This window comes from Sander vitreus, chromosome 4 (assembly GCF_031162955.1).
Source record: "Sander vitreus isolate 19-12246 chromosome 4, sanVit1, whole genome shotgun sequence".
NCBI classification, from domain to species: Eukaryota; Metazoa; Chordata; class Actinopteri; order Perciformes; family Percidae; genus Sander; species Sander vitreus.
In genome coordinates, this window is record NC_135858.1 from 25,866,752 (window position 1) to 25,886,717 (window position 19,966).

General features: G+C 39.3%; 1 protein-coding gene across 2 annotated transcripts in view; it reads right to left on the bottom strand.

Moving 5' to 3' along the window:
• Positions 1–14,982: 14,982 nt before the first annotated feature.
• Positions 14,983–19,966, bottom strand: part of cpne1 (copine I) — a 28,778-nt gene continuing 23,794 nt past the window's right edge. For both annotated transcript variants that reach the window (XM_078249170.1, XM_078249171.1), the window contains exons 12-16: positions 18,462–18,516; positions 18,209–18,263; positions 17,907–18,040; positions 17,585–17,821; positions 14,983–16,353 (exon numbers count right to left, since the gene is read on the bottom strand). In XM_078249170.1, coding sequence (XP_078105296.1) covers positions 16,243–16,353; positions 17,585–17,821; positions 17,907–18,040; positions 18,209–18,263; positions 18,462–18,516 — 592 coding nt within the window. In that variant the 3' untranslated portion in view covers positions 14,983–16,242. The remainder of the gene's footprint in view (positions 16,354–17,584; positions 17,822–17,906; positions 18,041–18,208; positions 18,264–18,461; positions 18,517–19,966) is intronic.

Consider the following 19,966-nt stretch of genomic DNA (forward strand, 5'->3'; position numbering starts at 1 on the left):
CTGTCTCGGTCACGGCTCGCATCTGGTGGAGGTTTCCTGTGAGAAGGAAGTCAGCAATCGGGTTAGCCGCTGTAGCAGCTAGGATTAGCCGCCACACGTTGGGTGAACGGGGGCAGCCAGCTAGCGGCTAACCGACGAGGCAACAGTCCGGTCGAGGAGCCCAGGCGGCTTCAGGAACCAGCTGAGAGGCTGTCCAGAGGTACAGAGGCTGTCCAGAGGTAGGGGTACAGCGAACACAAACATACAGGAACACAAGAGAATAGCAGATGGAGAAGCGGCGAATAAACAGTGCCAGCGTTCTCTCACGTCGTTGGTGACGCGTTGTTGACAACTGACGTACAGAAACATGGCCGTCGATTGTTCAAATGTGTTGAAGGGTGAGAAACGTTTCCTAAATATAGAAAATGCACGCATGCATGTAATATATTTTGCCAACATCCACAATGTGCTATCGATTTAGGTTGTAGTCGTCCATTGGTTTCAACAGAGTAACTTAAATTAGTTGTAAAAGTTGTGTGCTATTGCCAGTAACAAGTAAACCAATTCAAGTCAAGCAGGCACTTGCATAAGAAAACAGCAGCAAATCTTTGTTATTGTGGCCTCCATGTTTTCACACACCTGATGCTCTAGGCTATGCCCAACAGTTGGTGGCAGTCATGCAACAAGTTGTTATGCCAAACGCCAATATAACAGAAGAAGAACACGCATAGACAATGAAGCCAAAGTCGGTCTACAGAAGCCTTTCCACCCCCTATTTAGCCCCATTCTACGGAATTTGGTTGCAGTTCCAACAGAGTTCCACTGGGGGTGATCGCAAGCAAGTGCAAAATGAATGGGACTCTATGGAGCTAGACGGCTAAATTTGTCTCTTTCGCCTTATTGTCGTTGAGAAATCTCAGATTTGATTGTAGTTTTTGCAAGTTCAACATGGATTATAGGTCAAAAGTTGAATGAACAAGTACTTATGTCATTTTGATTTCTTACAGGTTGAGCCGTTGTTGCCCATAACACGCTAGCATTCTGCTAATGAATGCTGATTGGTCAGTGAAGGACTGATTACGATCGGAGATCCCACTTGACGGCATCCGAAGCAGAACCAGAATGTCTGAGTGAATATTTCGGAGTGGTATTTAAAACATTAGCAAACTTCTTTCTAGCACGTGTATTGACAGGAAGAGCCTAACCTGTCAGCTGTGTTGTCGATGCCTCAAGACAAAAAAGGAATCGACTCAGAGCTTGCCGTAAAGCAGTATCTCTGGCTATATATCTGTATGACGTCATTGACATTTTAAAAGGCTTTTTAGAACAAAAAAGCCACTTTAAAAAAATCTAACACCCAGCAGTGTGTATTTTCTTTGCCTCCCCTTTCGAATCCAACATTCAAATTGCTAGACAAAAAATTATATCCTGAGAAAAGTGGAATTTGAGGGGTATAGCTCCATAGAGTCCCATTCATTCTGCACTCGCCTGTGAGCGCCCCCTATATGGATCAAGAGTGGAACTGCAACTAGTTCAGAAGCCTGAAGTAACGAGAGAGTGGAACTTCTTCCCTTATTAGAAATTCTTTGGTGAAGCACATGAACGCTGGCAGTTGGAAAAACAACGTAATCACGGGGGCGGTCCCTGATATTCCCAGGTGGCGTGAACGTACCATAAGACCCAGCCTGCTGTTACTGCAAAACCTCACCGCTGCGACTTCCTGCAAGTCAGTTTATACGGAAGTTTACAATGCCATGGCAATGGTACACATAAAAATGGCTGCCACTCTGACCATTCTGCTATGTTGATTTTTATCCATTTTATTTCTATGTGATGACCTCAACATTCTGTGTTCTGTGTGATTGGTTCTGTCCACCTGTCACACATCAGATCAGTGGCGTTGTTTTACTGACCTCATTGAAGATGGCCAAGTTCTCACAATGCAGGACTCTGGTTTTATGGGTGAAACCTGGAGGACAGACAAACAGACAGGTAACCATAGCAACAGTACTGATAACTGTTAACTGGCTGGTGAAGTTAGATCTTTTACTTAAGTAACAGTAACAATACCACCATGTAGAAATACTAAAGTCCTGCATTCAAAGTCGTAGTCAAGTAAAAATACAAAAGAATTAGCATCAAAATATATTTAAAGTGCCAAAAATAAAAGTACTCTTATTTCAGAATAATACATATCAAAGTATTAATGCTTTGACGGGGAAGGAGCTTCCAGAGGATGTAGTGCAGGCTCCCTCAGTTCACTCTTTTAAAAATAGACTAGATAAATTCTGGTCAACAAAGGATATTTTGTATAATTTTAAAGCAGATTCTTGGATTATTTGTGAAATTATTTGTAAAATGATTGTTATCTGGAACATGAATATTGTGGTATTGTTTCATTTGTTTTTATAGTTGGAGAGTCTGGTATGGAGGATTTATATCCTGAAAACGTTCATTACATTTCATTAAATACATTTTATTGAATTTATAAATGCGTTAATCACTTTAAAATTGCAGCTGGTAAAGGTGGAGCTAATTAACAACTTTATTGCTGAGTATCTTAACCTGTAACAATATAGCATTATTTATTAGGTGATATATGTTTTGGCATTAATAATCTGAATCTGCAAAGTAACCAGTAACTAAGGTTGTCACATAGATGTAGTGAAGTATATATATATATATATATATATATATATATATATATATATATATATATATATATATATATTATATATATATTATATTAATCTAGATATATTACAGGATACAGTGAGTTATCTGCAGAGTTGGATTATTCTTTTCTTTATCATTGTATTTAAACAGACTTGAAATCCATATACCCTCCCACACTGCTACACTGTATTATTATGAAAAACTAAATTGAAAAGAACAAATTAACGCAATTTAAAAACATATGGGGAGAAGTATTACAAGTGTAAATGTTGTAGATAATATATATTGAGAAATCGAAATAAATATTAAATATCATTTCCTTTTATCAATGATTTTGGGAGATATGTTGCTTTCTTAAAACTATTATCAGAATACAGCAGGTCCTGCAAATTATAGACCTCTGACTTTAATTAACCTGGATTGCAAAATTTTAACTAAGATTTTGGCCTTACATCTGGAAAGTGCATTACCAAGCATCATACACCCTGACCAAGTGGGATTTATGAAAAACAGGTCATCCACAGACAATATGAGAAGACTTACACTTGATGTGGTCCAGTAGGACAAGAACGGATCCGGTCGTTGCCCTCTCACTTGATGCTGAGAAGGCATTCGACCGGGTTCAGTGGGAATTTTTGTTTTCAGCCTTATCACATTTTGGATTCGGACAAACATTTATTAGCTGGATCAAAACATTATATAAAAGCCCAAAGGCAGCGGTGATAACCAATGGTTTAATATCATCCCTATTCAACCTCACCAGAGGAACCTGCTAGGGCTGCCCTTTATCACCATTATTGTTCAATATCGTATTGGAGCCTCTGGCTATTTCTATAAGAAGGAATGGAAATATTAAGGGGGTGGATGGAGGCGGGAAAGAGCACAAATTGCTATTGTACGTGGACGACATTTTGATGCTGGTAAAAGACCCATTGAATTCGATACCCCACTTAATGGACACAATAAAATCATATTCCAAATTATCAGGATACAAGATTAATTGGACAAAGTCAGAGGGTATGCCTATTTCGGGATTATGTAATTCAACTTCAGTGTCACAGTTTGGGTTTAAATGGGTTCCAAAAGGGATAAAATATTTGGGAATAAAACTAAGCCAGGATATTGAGGATAAATGGGGTAAAATAAGGCTTACATTATGGGGAAAGGTTAACGTTATAAAAATATAACAATTCAATTACATACTTACGATGGTACCAGTTACTACTTTTCCTCAGATTTTTAAACGATATGACACAATAATTAAAGACTTCTTGTGGGAGGGGAAAAGGCCCAGAATTAAGCTTAGCAAAATGTGCTCACCTAGAGATAAAGGTGGACTGGGACTGCCATACCCAAGATTGTATCGTATCGCCTTCAAAATGGCCAAAATAGCCAAGCACTGTACTAAAGATAATAAATTAGATTGGGTTGCTATTGAAAATAAGTTGGCTTTTCCATTTTCGCCTTTAGATAGACTCTCCCAGTCTTCACCTGACTTATTCAATCCTATCATGTCACACTCCAAAGAAATTTGGACTGAAATACATACAATGTTTAAACTGTCACACCATAAGCAATCCTACTCCTCTCTATGGCATAACTCTATGATTAAAATTGGGAAGACATCAGTATTTTGAAAGAAATGGCATAATAATGGTATATGTAACATCTTTTTGAAGAGGACTTGTTTGTGTCATACTCTGACTTATCCAGAAAATACAAGCTCAAGGGGAAAGACCATTTTTGGAAGTACCTACAAATCAGGAGCTGTATTACCACCACAGTTGGAAACCACATCATGGACTACTTCACACTACCCGAGGAGTGCCATCGAGCTTCCATATTCTACAAAACAACCAACCAACTGCTCAGCAACGACTGTAATAACCTAAAAGTAATATGGGAGAAAGACCTAGGATGTATAATGGAGGACGGGGACTGGTTTAAAATAGTATCTGACAATGGAAAATACATAAGGGAAGTAAAAGGGAAATTCACCCAATATAAAATAATACACAGATATTATTGGACACCTTTAAGATTATACAGAATGGGAGTAATGAATAACAATTTTTGTTGGAAATGAAAGAAGTAGGCACTCTGTTACACTGTATTTGGAAATGCCCAACTATCCAGCCCTTCTGGAGAATCATTTTGAAATATTTAGGTAACTGGGCCGGAAGAAACCTGCCAATATCTCCAAGACTCTGTCTATTAGGTGACAGAAGTCAATTACACAACATATCAAGTAAAGAGTTCTCTGTAATCATGGTTGGCATTACAGTGGCTGCCAGGACGATACTTAAACACTGGAAAACACCTAAAACCCCGGCATTAAAAGAATGGGCCAACACCATGGTAAAAACAGCTTCATATGAGCATATGCTAAACAGGATAACACTGTAAAAAAAGATAAAGCACCAGAATGGGATAGTTTCTGGACATACATCACACTGACTGATAAGCCTGTATTATGAACAACTCTGCTAATTATTCTAATATTGATGTGCCCCTAAAGCTGCTGATGTTATAGTCTTGTTGTTGTAACTGATTTCATGTATATATGTGCATATGTTTGTGTATATATGTGTATATATGTATGTATGTATGTGTGTATGTATATATATATATATGTGTATGTGTATATATATATATATATATATATGTATATTATTATTTTTATTATTACTGTTTTTGTTTGTTTGTTCTGTCCATGGTTAAGACTCGGTTTGTATTGTAACAGGAAATGTCTCTGTATGTGATACGCTGAACTGTCATGCACCAAAGGAAAAAGCAATAAAAAAAAAATATATATTATCAGACAGATTACTTTCAAAGTAATATGTTATTTCTCTTTTAAGTACAATTTGTATATGTGCTTGAACAGTAGTTAACTCAAGTTAATTGCTTTATATCTGAAGGTGCGTTCATTTCTTACCATCATCTGAATGTCACTATAATACTGTATGTTTGATCCTCCTTATTTGTTCATTATGTGGACATAAATTAAACCAACAGAGATATAAGTTTAATAGAGCCATGTACTTTAACCCAGCCTGTCCCAGTGAGTGCTGATAAACCTCCACACGTTTGCAGTCTTAAGGGAAATGTTCACATTTTTAAAGTCAGTCCTAAAACAATAGTCAGGTGCCCTTTTTGCTTCTTGTGATTATTCCTCCTGTTCGAGGTTTCTTCCTGTTAAAGGGGAGTTTTTCCTTTTGTCGCCGTCGCCAGTGCTTGCTCATGGGGGAATGTTGGGATCCTGCCCTACATGAAAAGTGTTGGGATGAGATAACTGCTGTTGGGATTTGACTCAATCTACACATTAAGACACTCATTCATAACATGTTTCCAGTAGAAGGGATTGGGTACAAAATCTAAAATGGAAACATATATTCTAGCTTATCTGAAGTTAAAATAAGGCTTCAGCAGTCTGAGTTAGTCAAATCAAGTAATTCTAAAGTGAATGTCTTTTCAGTAGAGGATTCTCTCTTTGTGGTCCCTTGCTGAACTGCAGTGGAGGTTACACTAATGTTTTCTCCTTTTCATTCATACATTTACTCAAACATCAGCAGTAAATACCAACAACAACAACACATAACTCTGTGTAGTTACTCCAGCTGTTGTTGGATCAGGAAAGCCACATGTTGATTCAAGAACAAGGACACTTTGCTGTTAATACTACTTTACTTTTAATTGAATACATTTTTTTTTAAAGCAGGACTTTTACTTACAATAAAATATAGTATTTTAACAGTGTGGTATTTCTACTTTTAAAGGGTCTTACATCGCTGCCCAGAGGTGGAGGAAGTACTCAGATATTGTACTTCCTCCACCTCTAATTTGAATAACTTTCATATTCTATACTTCTGTACAATAAAGTTGGATCTTAATCTTAAATATTACATCATATTTATTTGTTGATTATATATGGTATGAATAATCTAAATCTGCAAAGTAACTAAAGTTGCCAAATAAATGTAGTGGAGTAAAAAGTACTAGCCTGGTTGACACCAGACCCTTCTCAGTTGTAACAGAGTGGGTCTGGGCAAGCTTCATTCACTGCCCATTTCCAAAGGGGTGTCACCAACAGACGCCGCTCAAATGGGCGCAATTGGATAGTCCTTCAACCAATCAGACCAACGATCTTGGTGACGTGGCAGCGACAGCAGCATCAACAGGTTGCTGCACTTCGGTGGCCGTCATGTTGAATGTAAACAAAAAGCTGCTCGCCGTCGCTGCGCTATCATCATCGCGTAAAGCCCGCCTCAACGGTTGTGATTGGTGCCTCGATTTGGAAAAATTGGAAATGGGCTTGAATGGGCTCTTGGCCAGACTGACTTGCAGAGCAAATCTCAAATTTGCCGGAAGTTCGTCAGGGTTTTCCCAGACTAAAAAAGTACAATATTTGCCTCATTGTCATGGAGTATAAGCAAGACAAGGCAAGGCAAGGCAGCTTTATTTGTATAGCACATTTCAGCAACAGATAAAAGCAGATAAAATAACTTTCCTGGACTCAGTGATCCAGTTTTTGGAAAGCCAAAGCTTTTTGACCAATATGACAGATATCTCAAGCAGTCCGGTCCATATTTTCTAACCATCTCACCCACTATGGGTCCAGATGCTTCGCAAGGTTTTGAGGTTTCATTCCCCATAGTTACAGAAGTTTTTCCTTTAGTATACTCTTATCATTTTCGATGTGGTCGTCACCGCAATGCTTAGTTCTTTTCTTCGGCAAACCTTGTAAAACCCGGTAAAGCCCTGCAGACAAAAATCTCTTAATAGTCCAGAACGTGTTCTTAAACTATTTGATTTCTTCTGCAGTCTGTCTCTAAATAGTCAAGAACTCGCTCAGAGTGTTTATAGACTATTTTTTTCTTTTTAGGCCTTCTGCCTAAATTAGTTAGTTACTTCGACTAACTTTTTGACCAGCCCAACGTCTGTCTCTTCTGTCAACTATTGTCATGCCTGCATCAGAGAAATAATCAGAGATATGTCCGTTACTGCAAAAGAATGTCACCGGAATATGAGCAGGATAAAATGGAAATACTCAAGTAATGTAAAGTACTTGAGAAAATGTACTTAGTTACTTTCCAAGTGGCCGACAACAAACCAGGAAAACAGACAGCGACCAAAATGACTATAGATTAAAGTCAGGGTAGTCCACATACTTTTGGCCGTAGAGTTCCAGAGGTATTTATCCATGTAGTTACAAACAGGTGAGTGTGTGTTACTGACCTCTGAAGCAGAGTTCCACCTTTCTGTCAGATCGTCCCGGAAGGTTGGAGATCTTCCTCAGATTCACATTGATGGACATGATGATCCTGCTGACTGTCTACCTGTTCACCTGTTCACATCGTGTCCCTCTTCTGCAGTTGGAAACTAACTGCTGTGTGTGTTTTTAAGAACAGTGTCATGGGGGGGGGTACCTGAGTGTGTGTGTTAGGGCAGGTCTACTGAGAAAGCAAATAGAGTTTTTTGTAGCAGTTTCCTCCTTAGAACACACACACACACACACACGTCACAACAATAATGTGAATCTACTCAATTGTAGGTTCAAGTTCTGCATTGAAAACCAAAAGCTGATGGTGGGGCTAATCGAGCTAGAAGCAAAGAATTTTATATTTGGAAAACAAGATCCAGGAAATACTAACTGTTACCTTGCAGATTTGCTACAATCTCCAATGTTTTGAACATGAAAAAATAGATAGATAGATAGATAGATAGATAGATAGATAGATAGATAGATAGATACAAATGACAAAAAACAAACAAAAATATCAACCCTGTGTAAAAAAAATTTCCCTGAGGAATAAACACAAAGAGAAAAACGTTTTCGAAAACTCTTAAAATTCTTTTCATAATGCCGGAAAAAGTGGTCCATCTGGTATAGCAGTACCAAAGATAACTGTTGATTTATTGCTGACAGCTCAGTCTTTACTAAAAGAGAGCCTGTTTTTTAGAGCAAGTGCTTTGTTGGAAAGTTTCCCTCCATCAAGTTCCATGAAAATAATTTTGGATTACCTTAAAGGTATAACGAAGGTCAGCAGGGTAGCTGAAGTTCAGGGCCGACAAACACTTCCTACAATAGCTACAGATTAAATCAGCAATTAAATCAACCTTGTGACCCCAACAGGCTGCCTTGTGGGGCGGTTGGGTGGATGAGCAGGAGGGGGGTGTCTACCCTGAGGGAGGATGTGCGCCCAGAACGGCCTCCCTGCCACCACACCTCTGCAGCCCTCCTCCTCCCCTGTGACTGCCCGGGCCAGCTCCACTCTGCACACCTCACCTTTTAATGCTCCTCACGCTAAATGTCTAACATTCACACTACCATTCAAGAAAACAACAACCAAATCAACTAGGAATAGAGCCAGGTGGAGCGCTCTGTGGGGGGCCTGAAGAGGCCCTGCGCAGTCGCGCCCCACCTCTTTTAATGCATCACATATTAGAGGAGACACATAATCAGTCCATAGGAAGGGCGAGGGCGGTGCTTGAGGTGAGACCTGTAAGTTCTCCCTTCTGCTTCGCACCTCTTTTAAAGAACCTAGACGTTAGAAGGCACACATATCACGGAGAAGGTGGGATTGTAGATGAGCTGGTCTGTCGGCTGGATAACAACTGTTGTCTGGGATGGGGAGGGCGGGAGTGGGATGGTTCTGGCATCACGCGCCCTTGGACGCCCCATTCCTCCCCCCTCGGAAGCCCTGTGCCCGGAGGAAATAACTGGCTCTTTCACCTTGCTCCTCAATTCCCATAGACAAATACCCCTCCTACCAAGCTCCACCCCCACCCCACTCCTTTTTGTTTTTACTCTCCCTTCCTTCTGGTGAGCCTCACCTAATCCAACGTACTCAAAACTATGTATGTCAAATAGTCTTTGTAAACTGTATGTTACATGTCTTTTACACTCATTTGGGTTATGTAAGGTTTGTGGGGTTTTGTAATTATATATATATATATAATTACACCAAAACTTAATAAAAAAATTGAGACAAAAAGATGAAAAATAAATAGATGTAGGGCCTCTCTTTCTATACAATTTGTATGCCGTTCTTGCCAATAAATTGTGGTAAGTAAAATAATTTACCATTTTACATAACCTTTCCACAATTCTAAAATCTTAACGTTTTTAAATAACACACTCATAATTCTTAACGTATCTAGGTTTTCTGGCCCGGGGGCCCCTAGGAACTACTTACATCAGCCATTTGTGCAATGATTGTTTTGAGCCTTTCCCCTAGCTGTCCTCTCTTTTCAAACAGCTTCATCAGTTTGTCAGAGTGGAGGTCAAGCTGAGACAGAAACTTGGATTGAAGTGTGACGGTGGTGATTCTCTTTAATAAATTAAAAGTTTAGGTTCAAATTTAGACCTTATGAATTAAAATGTGAACTTTCCCTTCTACTGCTTATTATTTATAAAATTGAATTTCAGACATGTTTAGGAGCCGCGGACACCCTGGGATATAATTAAGATATATAGTAGGTAAGTATTGCATTAGATAAATAAGCAGGAAGAATATAAGAAGCTGCACAATCCCATAACCATATTTACTAACGTAGACAAAAGTAAATCATCAACTCCGTTGCTAGCTCACCTTGTATTTCAATATGCCTTTTTAAAGTCACCATGAGGGCAGATCCAATCTTGTAGTCAACAAGTGGATAAGTATCACTGGAAAAAAATCGAGCTAGAAGCAAATTTTATATTGTGAAAACAAGAACCAGGAATTACTGTTAACTTGCTAATTTTAATAATTTATTTTAAAATGAATCCAGATTTGCTACAATCTCCAATGTTTTGAACATAAAAAGATAGATAGATACTTTCTAATGTAACGCTGTTTGGTTTGTTACTACAGAGGTGGAATTCAGATCACTTACTTAAGTATAAGTACCAATACAACAATGTAAAAATACTCCATTACATTAAAATAAGTTAAAGGTGCTCTAAGCGATGTTGGGTCACGTTACTTCTTGTTGACGTTCAAAGTGTTTTCAAACAAAACTGAGACTAGCTCGCCCCTCCCTCCTCCTCATCCATATCAGATAAGTTAACCTCTTTGGGGCTCAAACTGTTATTTAAATTAAACTATCTGATACTATCTTATAAAATCTTAATCTGAAAAGTAACTAAAGCTGTCAAGTAACTGTGGAGTAAAAAGTGAAACATTTCTCTCTGAGATGTAGAAGTATAGTAGAAGTATAAAGCAACATAAATTGGAAATACTCAAGTAAAGTACAAGTATCTCAAAATTGTACTTAAGTAGATGAGTAAATGTACTTAGTTACTTTCCACCACTACTGTAGCAATACATAATAAGTTACTTGGACAAACAAGACAAGTTCAATTTAGGCTTTAATATCGTATTTTGAGACAAAGCAGTTTCACTTTCACATGAGGAACTGATTTCAAGAAGAGGACTACTATACCTGATGAAGTAGTCCATCATTTCTGTCAGTGACAAACAACTTTGTACTCACCAATAGCTGAGATCTGGCAACACAGTGACATCAATAAAAAAAGAAGTCCAACAGGTCAAGAAACACGAGACAAGACGATCAGACGACAGACATGACAGTAGAAACGATGAAAATACAAGTTGGAATAAAGCGGCAGCAGCTCTCTCCACTGAAACACAGGAAACGTTGGTTTATCTTTTACAAAGTTGTTTTATTGTTGTATTCTAACAGGCAGCGTTCATGCAGACATGTTACTGGTTATACTGGTTTAGGAATACTGGTTAGGTAATAGCAGTTGGTTGAATATGTGAGCAATGGAGCTAGTCACAGTGCTGTGGGTCAACCAGTTAAATGGTTTTATTTGATCACAGTGAGCAGGTGGGCAGCACTGTGGAGCAAAGCATTATAGGAGGTGTAGTTCTTTATCAAGATAGTGTAAGGCAGTATTTTTTCTTGTTTTGTTCCCTCTTTTTTAAAGTGTGATGGTTTCAGTGACTGTAGTTTTCAGAATTTGGACAACTTTTTCCCTTTTACTTGATGACAACACATGTAGCCAGTGTTGCCATGACAATACAGCATGTTCGGCTGAACTCTGATCATATTTCTATAATGATCTTTTTCCCCCCTTTACTTCATAAACAGTCTGTTTAAAATGAAAAATGCAGATTCTTGGCTGAAATTTCTACCATTCAAATACTTTTAACACTTTAAACCACATGTGTGAAAACAAAATGTCCCTTTAACTAGAACATATACATAAAACAAGTTTTTGGCAACAGTGAAGAAAACAAAATAAAAGAATATCATGGCAGTCTGACACGGACAAACTTCAATAGGCTATACATAATCTGCTGCAGTTTGGCATCAACACAGATTAAGATTAAACAACCAAATCTGAACTCATGGTCCACTTAAGAGGTGGAGTCAGCAATTCTGGAGAAAGATTGTTCACATTTGAGCTCAACACCCAAACAACATTTTTATACTAAGTTAGCAAGGGGACACCTCCGATGTTTTCTTCATTGCTATCATGGTCTTGCTCCGTTCGTTGTGGGTGAGGAGGACATGGAAGTGGGAGAGTAGCTTAACTAATGTTGTTTGGCTTGGTCCGAGCCACTTTATTTCCTATTCACAGAGCCAGGGCAGTGTATAAACACCGGATTTCTTTTCAGCGTGCACACAGAACAGACAGCTGGCAGACCATGAGGAGATATCCCTGAATTTGACAAAAAGTGTATTGGATTAAAATCACTGACTTCATCTTTAATTAGACTAGCTTTTTATGGTGCTTTTACGTTTTTTACTAAAAACTACCGTTTCCATGATCAAAATGAACGTTCACACTTTGAACACTTTGTTTTTCCTGGAAGATGAATTCACTAAAGTTTTATTTATTTTTTTAACAGTTTTTTTAATGGTTTGACTGCATGTATATTATCTTCCAACGTTTGATGTGCAAAGCAACCAGTGGTTCCCAAACTGCGCTCATTCATTTTTTCAAACTTTTTTATGATCTTTGTTTTCTTCCTGGATTATTTTACTACTCCATGTATTCAAAAAACACAAAGAGGCAATTCACTTGAACTGAATGAGAGAAGGAAACCCTCTGAAACATACTAATATTTGCAACCCAAATATACCATTGTCATCCAAGTGCAATAAAGAAAAAGCAATTGTGGTAGGCAATTTATTTCTAGCGACATTGGGCAAGAATTCCATAATAATCTTTCATCATATTGTAATTCAAGGGGTCTGAGAGAAAACTAAGACTTCTCCTCTTGGCTAGTTTTCAGGCTTTAGGAAATCTGACCCATAACAGAAGACTTTGGCAAATCACAGCTCATTTCAGAGAGTGAGAGTGAGAGTGAGAGAGAGAGAGAGAGAGAGAGAGCGAGAGAGTGTAAGAGAGTTCTTATTGGCTGTTCTGTACATGTATTGCACGTGTGACAGGAGGGAGAGGGAGAGCTGCAGGAAGAGGTCTTACTCTACTTCAAATTCTGGCTTTTTTGCTTTCTTCCCACTGCAGCTTTAACTGCTTCAAGTGGATTTTTTTCTGCTTCTTCTTCTCTGCCTCTTTTTCCTGATGAATTGTAGACATTATGAGGTCACAACTCCTAAGCAGAAAGACATTGTTCAGGAGAATAACAAGACATGTTATTCTCCTGAACTCTGGATGAATCAAGACTCAGCAATCATTCCGTCTTTCTAGAAAACATCTTTACAAATTAACACTGTCATCCTCTTTACTTTCTGTGAATCTGATTTAAACATGTTTTTTTTTTTTTAAACATAAAAGCCTGTTCAACTCTGACCCTCAGATTCAAAACTTCTCTAAAAACTGGAATTAAGGGTGAGCAGATGACTCTCTTAACTTGAGCATCTTTTTCACTTCATCTCACCGTGTAAACACTTCTAGCGACTCCTGTCCCTCGCAGGCGAACGTAAGAGGTGAACAGGAGTCAGTGAGCAGGTGGCAGTTTCTATTGTTTTCTTGGATAGAAACGTGGAACAAATTTGATCCAAAAACAACTTTCTGTCTGAGTCTGAAGCAGCAGAAACTGTTGGCACATGAGAGGCAGACAGAAATCTAACAGCTGAAAACATAAAACACTGCTTCAACTAAAAATACACAACTGATATGACACAATAATCTTTACTCATGTTCTTAACTTGCAAACTCTTTTTCCCGAACATGAAGAATGAGCCTTTTTGCTAAAGTTAAAACAACCTTGAGCACTAAAAAAAATATGCAGTACAAATATTTCACTTAAAATGGACCCTTCAAAAAAGGAAAAATGCTATCGCCATCCACAACAAAAGTGGTGATTTGAAGTGGTTAAAGGTGATTTTAAATGAATTCTAAGTCATTTAAAGTGGTTGCAGATAAAGTGTTGGCAATAGCTCTTTTAATAAGCAATTTAACATTAAGTGTGGCTTCGCTGCAGTAAACATGAGTTTTGACCCATTTTGACAATAGTCTGTGCGTGTGTGTGTGTGTGTGTGTGTGTGTGTGTGTGTGTTCAGGTCATTTACATTATTCAGAAGACAGTCTTTGGTAAAGAATCAGAGCAGATGTTCAGACAGACTCTCAGTGCGATGCTTAGGTCATGTGGGATGCAGGGTTAGCACGTTTACGACTTCCAAATGCTCTCGTCACTGGACAACTAAGACAGCAACAGCCAGAGTTCTTAATTATGAGTCTAAAAGGGAGTTTAGACTGAATGTGAAAGAGACTCTAATCTGTTTATTTACCACAAACAGCCAATATGACGACTGTACAGACTACAACTGTAGTACGTAAAATATGACTGTGTATTTATGTAGCAGCTCAGACTGAAGTCTTCTCTTGATTCTTGCGAGATCTCATGATATCACCAGAATTCAGCTGCCGTGCAAGGTAAGATGAATTTGGCTTGATAGCAGAAATGAGTTCAGCACTGGGAGCCAAGATGGCAGCATCAGCAAAACACTGAGAGTCGTGACAGAACAGTCTGGAAACATTCAAGCTAAAACAGTGGGCTAAGGTCAGACTACTGACTATCAGGCTACACTAAAGATTCCAGTAAGGCTATAGTAAGGTTTTATAGTAAGGCTGTAGTAATAAAGCTATTAGACGAGTATATGATATCATTCATGATACAATATTCCAGCGTTTAGTGCAAGAGCAAAGTGCTAAGTATCGATACCTGATCAATAAAGCTAATCAGAGCCATACACACGCACACAGCTGGTCCAGTGTGTCACCATGGCAATATGGACACCACTGGTTACGGTGAGGTATGTGCAGCTGCACTTCCTCTAATGTCCAATAGGTGCTGCTGTGATAACACTTTGACTAGAGCCGTATATTAGAGAGTTTGGCCAACCTTTGGGGCTTTTCCCTTTACTATGTAGTGACAATGGATAGACATGAAAGATGAAGAGAGATGGGGGATGACACGCAGCAAAGGGCAGAAGGGCGAATTCGAACCCGCGCCGCTGCAGGACTCAGCCTAAATGGGGAGAACACTCCCATTGGGCGAGCCAGAGGCCAAGAGTTTGGCCGACTAGGGAATCGAATGTTCTGAGCTATCCCGTTATGCGATTGGTCCCGAGGTGGTCACGTGTTTCGTGGACTCCATGTTGGATACCAACATTCATCTGATTCCCATTGACATAGTGCAGGGAATAGTGGAAAAAGGTAATAAATTATTTAAAAGATGACATAAATCACAAAAAAAATGCCCAACTGTTGCGCGTTTGGCTGTAACGCAAAGTAACTTTGTTAAGAGTTCAGTTGCTAATCATGACGTTTTTTGGAAGTACAGAAATCGTGTTTGTAGCGCAAGTAAAAACTAATGCCCTTCTGTATTTGGCCTGTCTTTCTCCCCTGACGTGGTCACTCACTACAATGGGCATTTTTAGAGGCCCATTTACGTAAATATACAATGGAATATTTCCGTAAGGGCCTTCTACATATTGACGAACGTTGATAATAACATGTATATGCCTGTTTATGGTGAATATAAGCAATTTATTTCAAGATAGCATATTAGCCCCATAGGGTTATACTGTAGAGTCATCTGACGATGGTATACAATATGGCGCCCATGATTTGAGTTGGCCAAACTCTCTCGAATATACAGCTCTGACTTTGACTGTATTGAAGTGAATGGGAAAACTCACAAAGCTTTTACACAACAGATTCAGCTCTCAGTCGACAATGGAAACAGAATGTGGGCCGACCCTTTTCTATTTGTGTGTGGCTCTGTGATTGTTAAACACGTTAGTAAGCACACGTGATCTGCATAGTTAGTATGGAAGCAGCAGAGGGAATCAGTAATCAATCATCTATACTACATCTTTATCGGTCCACTGATTGTAGACAAAAATAATTAAAAAGTGAATATAAAACAGATTTTTTTTTTTTTTTTTAAACTGGAGGGTTGCCCATGGCATCCTGATTGGCTGACAGCTAAATGCTGAATTCTGATTGGCTGAGACTCTAGCAACACATGGGGTTGGTCCCTGAAGGGTGGTCGACTTTGTGGGACCACTGATCCTGGAATGAGATAAGGGTGGGCCTTCAGCTTTAAGGGTGGGTTTAGGGAGTGCAGGGGTGGTGTTTAGGATTTGTGCGTGCAGGGTTTAGGATTTGGGGGCAGCTTTAGCTGGTTCTAAGCCTCTCATTTTGAAATAAGAGACTAGCTGGTTGGGAACCTCAGCGAGGACAGACTGAGCCAGAGACGACTGTGGAGCCTGGAGGAGAGAGAGAAAGAAAGAGAGAGAGAGTATAACTTAAAATATCAGTACATTATAAAGTATAGAAGTCTTTTTTTCATTTTCTCATGTCAAAATACATAAATGTCTGCACCATTAAAAAGTAAAAATGTTTAATGCTGTAAACTTATATGCATTAAACTCTTCAAACATTAAATAAAAACTTAAATAACTCACTTGTGTTCCACTAAAACTATATATCTGATATACAGTATTAATGATCAAAATGAAGACACGTTGCACAACTCACACAATGTGGTGAAGTGCCTATCTGGAGCCCTCAAAGGATGGATTTCTCAAGTCTGTTTTAAGCCCAGTTAAGACCATTTCCGATGAGATGAAACTGTTTAGGATCGCTGCAGCTGTGTGAACTTCAGCCTGACTCAAGCATGCCGATGGTGTCGCCAGTGGCTGGTTTTAGAACATAAGGCACGCCACCGGTTTCAACAGCCAATCAACTCATAGCGAAGTCAGGTGGTTAAGTCAGTTACAAACTGTCAGCTGGTTGAAATGGCAGAGTTTTGGATGGATGCTCGACGAGTGTGCACCCGCGCAAGAGAGAGAGACCGCGGCGGTGGTCGAGCGAGCCAATGAGTGAATGAAGAGAGGGGATGGCGTTAGCGAGAACAAAGAAGTATATCAAAGAAAATGTTTTCGTTGTAGTGTAGCAAGTATTTTCACTGTCACCATCATTCATATTTTAAGACGCCTCAAGTTATATCTCGCTAAAAAAAAAACAGGAAGGTAGAAAGGAAGTACTCTATTGCTATGGAGATGATACACCGACTGGTTGCATTGGTGTAAACTGAAAGGTTTCAGAACGTTGCAGACTGGCATTGCTTCTAATTCTCATTCTTTATTGCACACAAAAACCCTTTGAAACAAAGATTTTGCAGGTGCTCCGTAGTAATTATCTGCACAAGAACAAGGGAACTATACACTGCTATTACATTCCCAATTATTTAATTCCACGTGGGCATGAAAGTGATCGGAGGGTGCAAGTACTTTTTCATTGGTACTTTTTCCATTCTTTGGCTCTTGATTTCAATTCTTGGTGTGGATGAACAGTAAGGATGAACCTGAACTTTGTTTCTTTTCTCACTTTTTGTCCACTAGCTGTGTAAGGAAAGCACACTACTCTCTCTCACACACACACACACACACACACACACACACACACACACACACACACACACACACACACACTTACATCTTTAAACTGTCTGAAGGGGACAAACTGGACAATGTCTCTGACGACGGCCTCCCCCACTGTCGACCTCAGCTTGCCGTCGTCTCCATCCAGAAGCTCCATGGCCTTAAAGTCCGCCGGCCCCACCCCAACGATGATGATTGACATTGGCAGCCGTGACGCCCGGACGATAGCGTCGCGGGTCTGATCGAAGTCCGTGATCTCACCATCAGTGAGGATGAGGAGGACGAAGTATTGCTGCAGAGAGATACAGACATAGCTGAGTGTGTGTTTTTGGTTCATTTGTTTGTGTGTTTGTGTGCATTTCTGTGTGTGTTCTCACAGAGGCGTTGTTGCTCTGCGCGGCTTGGGCAGCGATGGAAGCGACGTGATTAATGATGGGAGAGAAGTTTGTGGGTCCAGAGAGTCTCAGCTGAGGCAAAACCATCCTGTAGGCCTCAACAATCCCCTGAATACCTGAGAGAGACAGAAGGGGAGGAAATTAACATATACTGTATATATAGATATATACACATACATATAGGGCTATGAAATTAGGGCTGAATGGAGGGAATGGAAATGCATAAACTAGTGTGTGTGTGTGTGTGTGTGTGTGTGTGTGTGTGTGTGTGTGTGTGTGTGTACCTTTGCAGTAGGGGTTAGTGGGGTTGAAGTTGAGGGCGAACTCATGGTGTGCAGCCTGCAAGATCAACAACACAACAGTTCAATAAACAGTGACAATCTACAAGCTGATTGGCTTCTTAGAAATAATGAAATAAAAAAATATTTTACACCCTAGACTCTGGGTGGGGTTAAAATGAATGAATGAATGTCAAACTTGAGAGACAAATAGAGCCTGTAGAATGCTGTGTTGTGATTGGTTGGTTAGAGAGCTGACCTGGTAGTCTGGAGGCAGTTTGGCTCCAAAACCGAACGCTGGGAAGAGTTTATCACTGAAAAAGGAAACAACCACTGTTACAGGCATACTCTTTATAAGAATTCAGAACTTCTGGTTCAACCTGTGAGATTTAGGGAGTAGTGTAGAGTTCAGGGTGTGGAGTTTAGAGCGTAAGCCTCATTTATGGTTCTGCTTCGAATCGACGATGTAGTTGCATACGCAGGTACACATAGATACGGACCCTTCGCCTTCATTTTAATTTTTTTTCTATGTCCTTTCCTAGTGAGAGAGCTGGGCCTAGGACTGCCCTGCCAGTAGTTTGACTCTTAGCTTGAATGGAGTTACTGCCATTCTCATCGGATGTGTAGGTAATTAGTGGTGAGCCTGGAACGGTGCTTAATAATGTTCATAGCGGAGAAAGCTGACTCAGAGCTCAGTTACTAACAGGTCAGTTGCTTCATACTCCATGCTGACATCTCTCAGCGTCTGGTCCGGTTATAAACATAATATACATAATATTATGTTAATCACTTTGTCATATTGCTTATTACCAGTGTTGGGCAAGCTACTTGGAAAGTGTAGTACGTAGGGCTGTCAAACGATTACATTTTCTTAATCGCGATTAATCGTTGAATTTCTATAGTTAATCGCATGTTTTATGATTAAAATTCTATTATTTTGCATTTCAGAACAGTTTTTAAGTACATATTAACAATGGAAATTCTTACCAGTGTATCTTGATTGGGAATTAAATGAATGCAAAGAAAATGACTTTATGAACTTGATTTTAAGATTTGTATTTGTTATTATATATTGAATCTAGTCATACATTTGAATCTAGAGTCAATATTAGGGTTGGGTATTGTTTGGTTTGGATACCGGGGCTAAAGCGGTACTTTTAAAACGGTACCGATGCCTTAACGGTGCCTGAACCGATACTTTTTAAGAAAGTAAAAAAAAAAGAAGGGTACTAAACAGTTGGCCACATTAAAAAATGGCTTGTTTATTGCTAAGGCCATATCGTCAAAATTAAATGTTTAATTATAATGTAATCACTATAACAATAACTTATTTCACTAGTAAATAGCTGTTGAATGAGAAAAACATCCACCAGATGGGAAAAGGGCATTTAACAACAACTTTGAATGCACCACGAGAATGTAAATTACCAGTTTCATTGAACGCACCGTCTGTGTTTTTCCGACAACAGCAGCTGCAGATTGTTACATCCCGGTGTCGGAATCCTCTACAGTGAAATACAGACAAACTTTACACCGTTTAGCGTTAGCTGTCAGCATTGTAACCGTGTTTAATTCAGCTACTAGCTAGCGGTAGGCTAACGTTAGCTGCTGTATAGTGTGTATAGTGTGAGTATAGTGTTAACTAGCGTCACGTGCAGCAGTGTTTCTGTTGCCTGTAACGTCTGTTTCAGAGCATGAGGCACCGAAATCCGCGTTGCTATTCCTGCAGTAGCAGGATGGGTTACGAGGAAGTACGGCAAAATA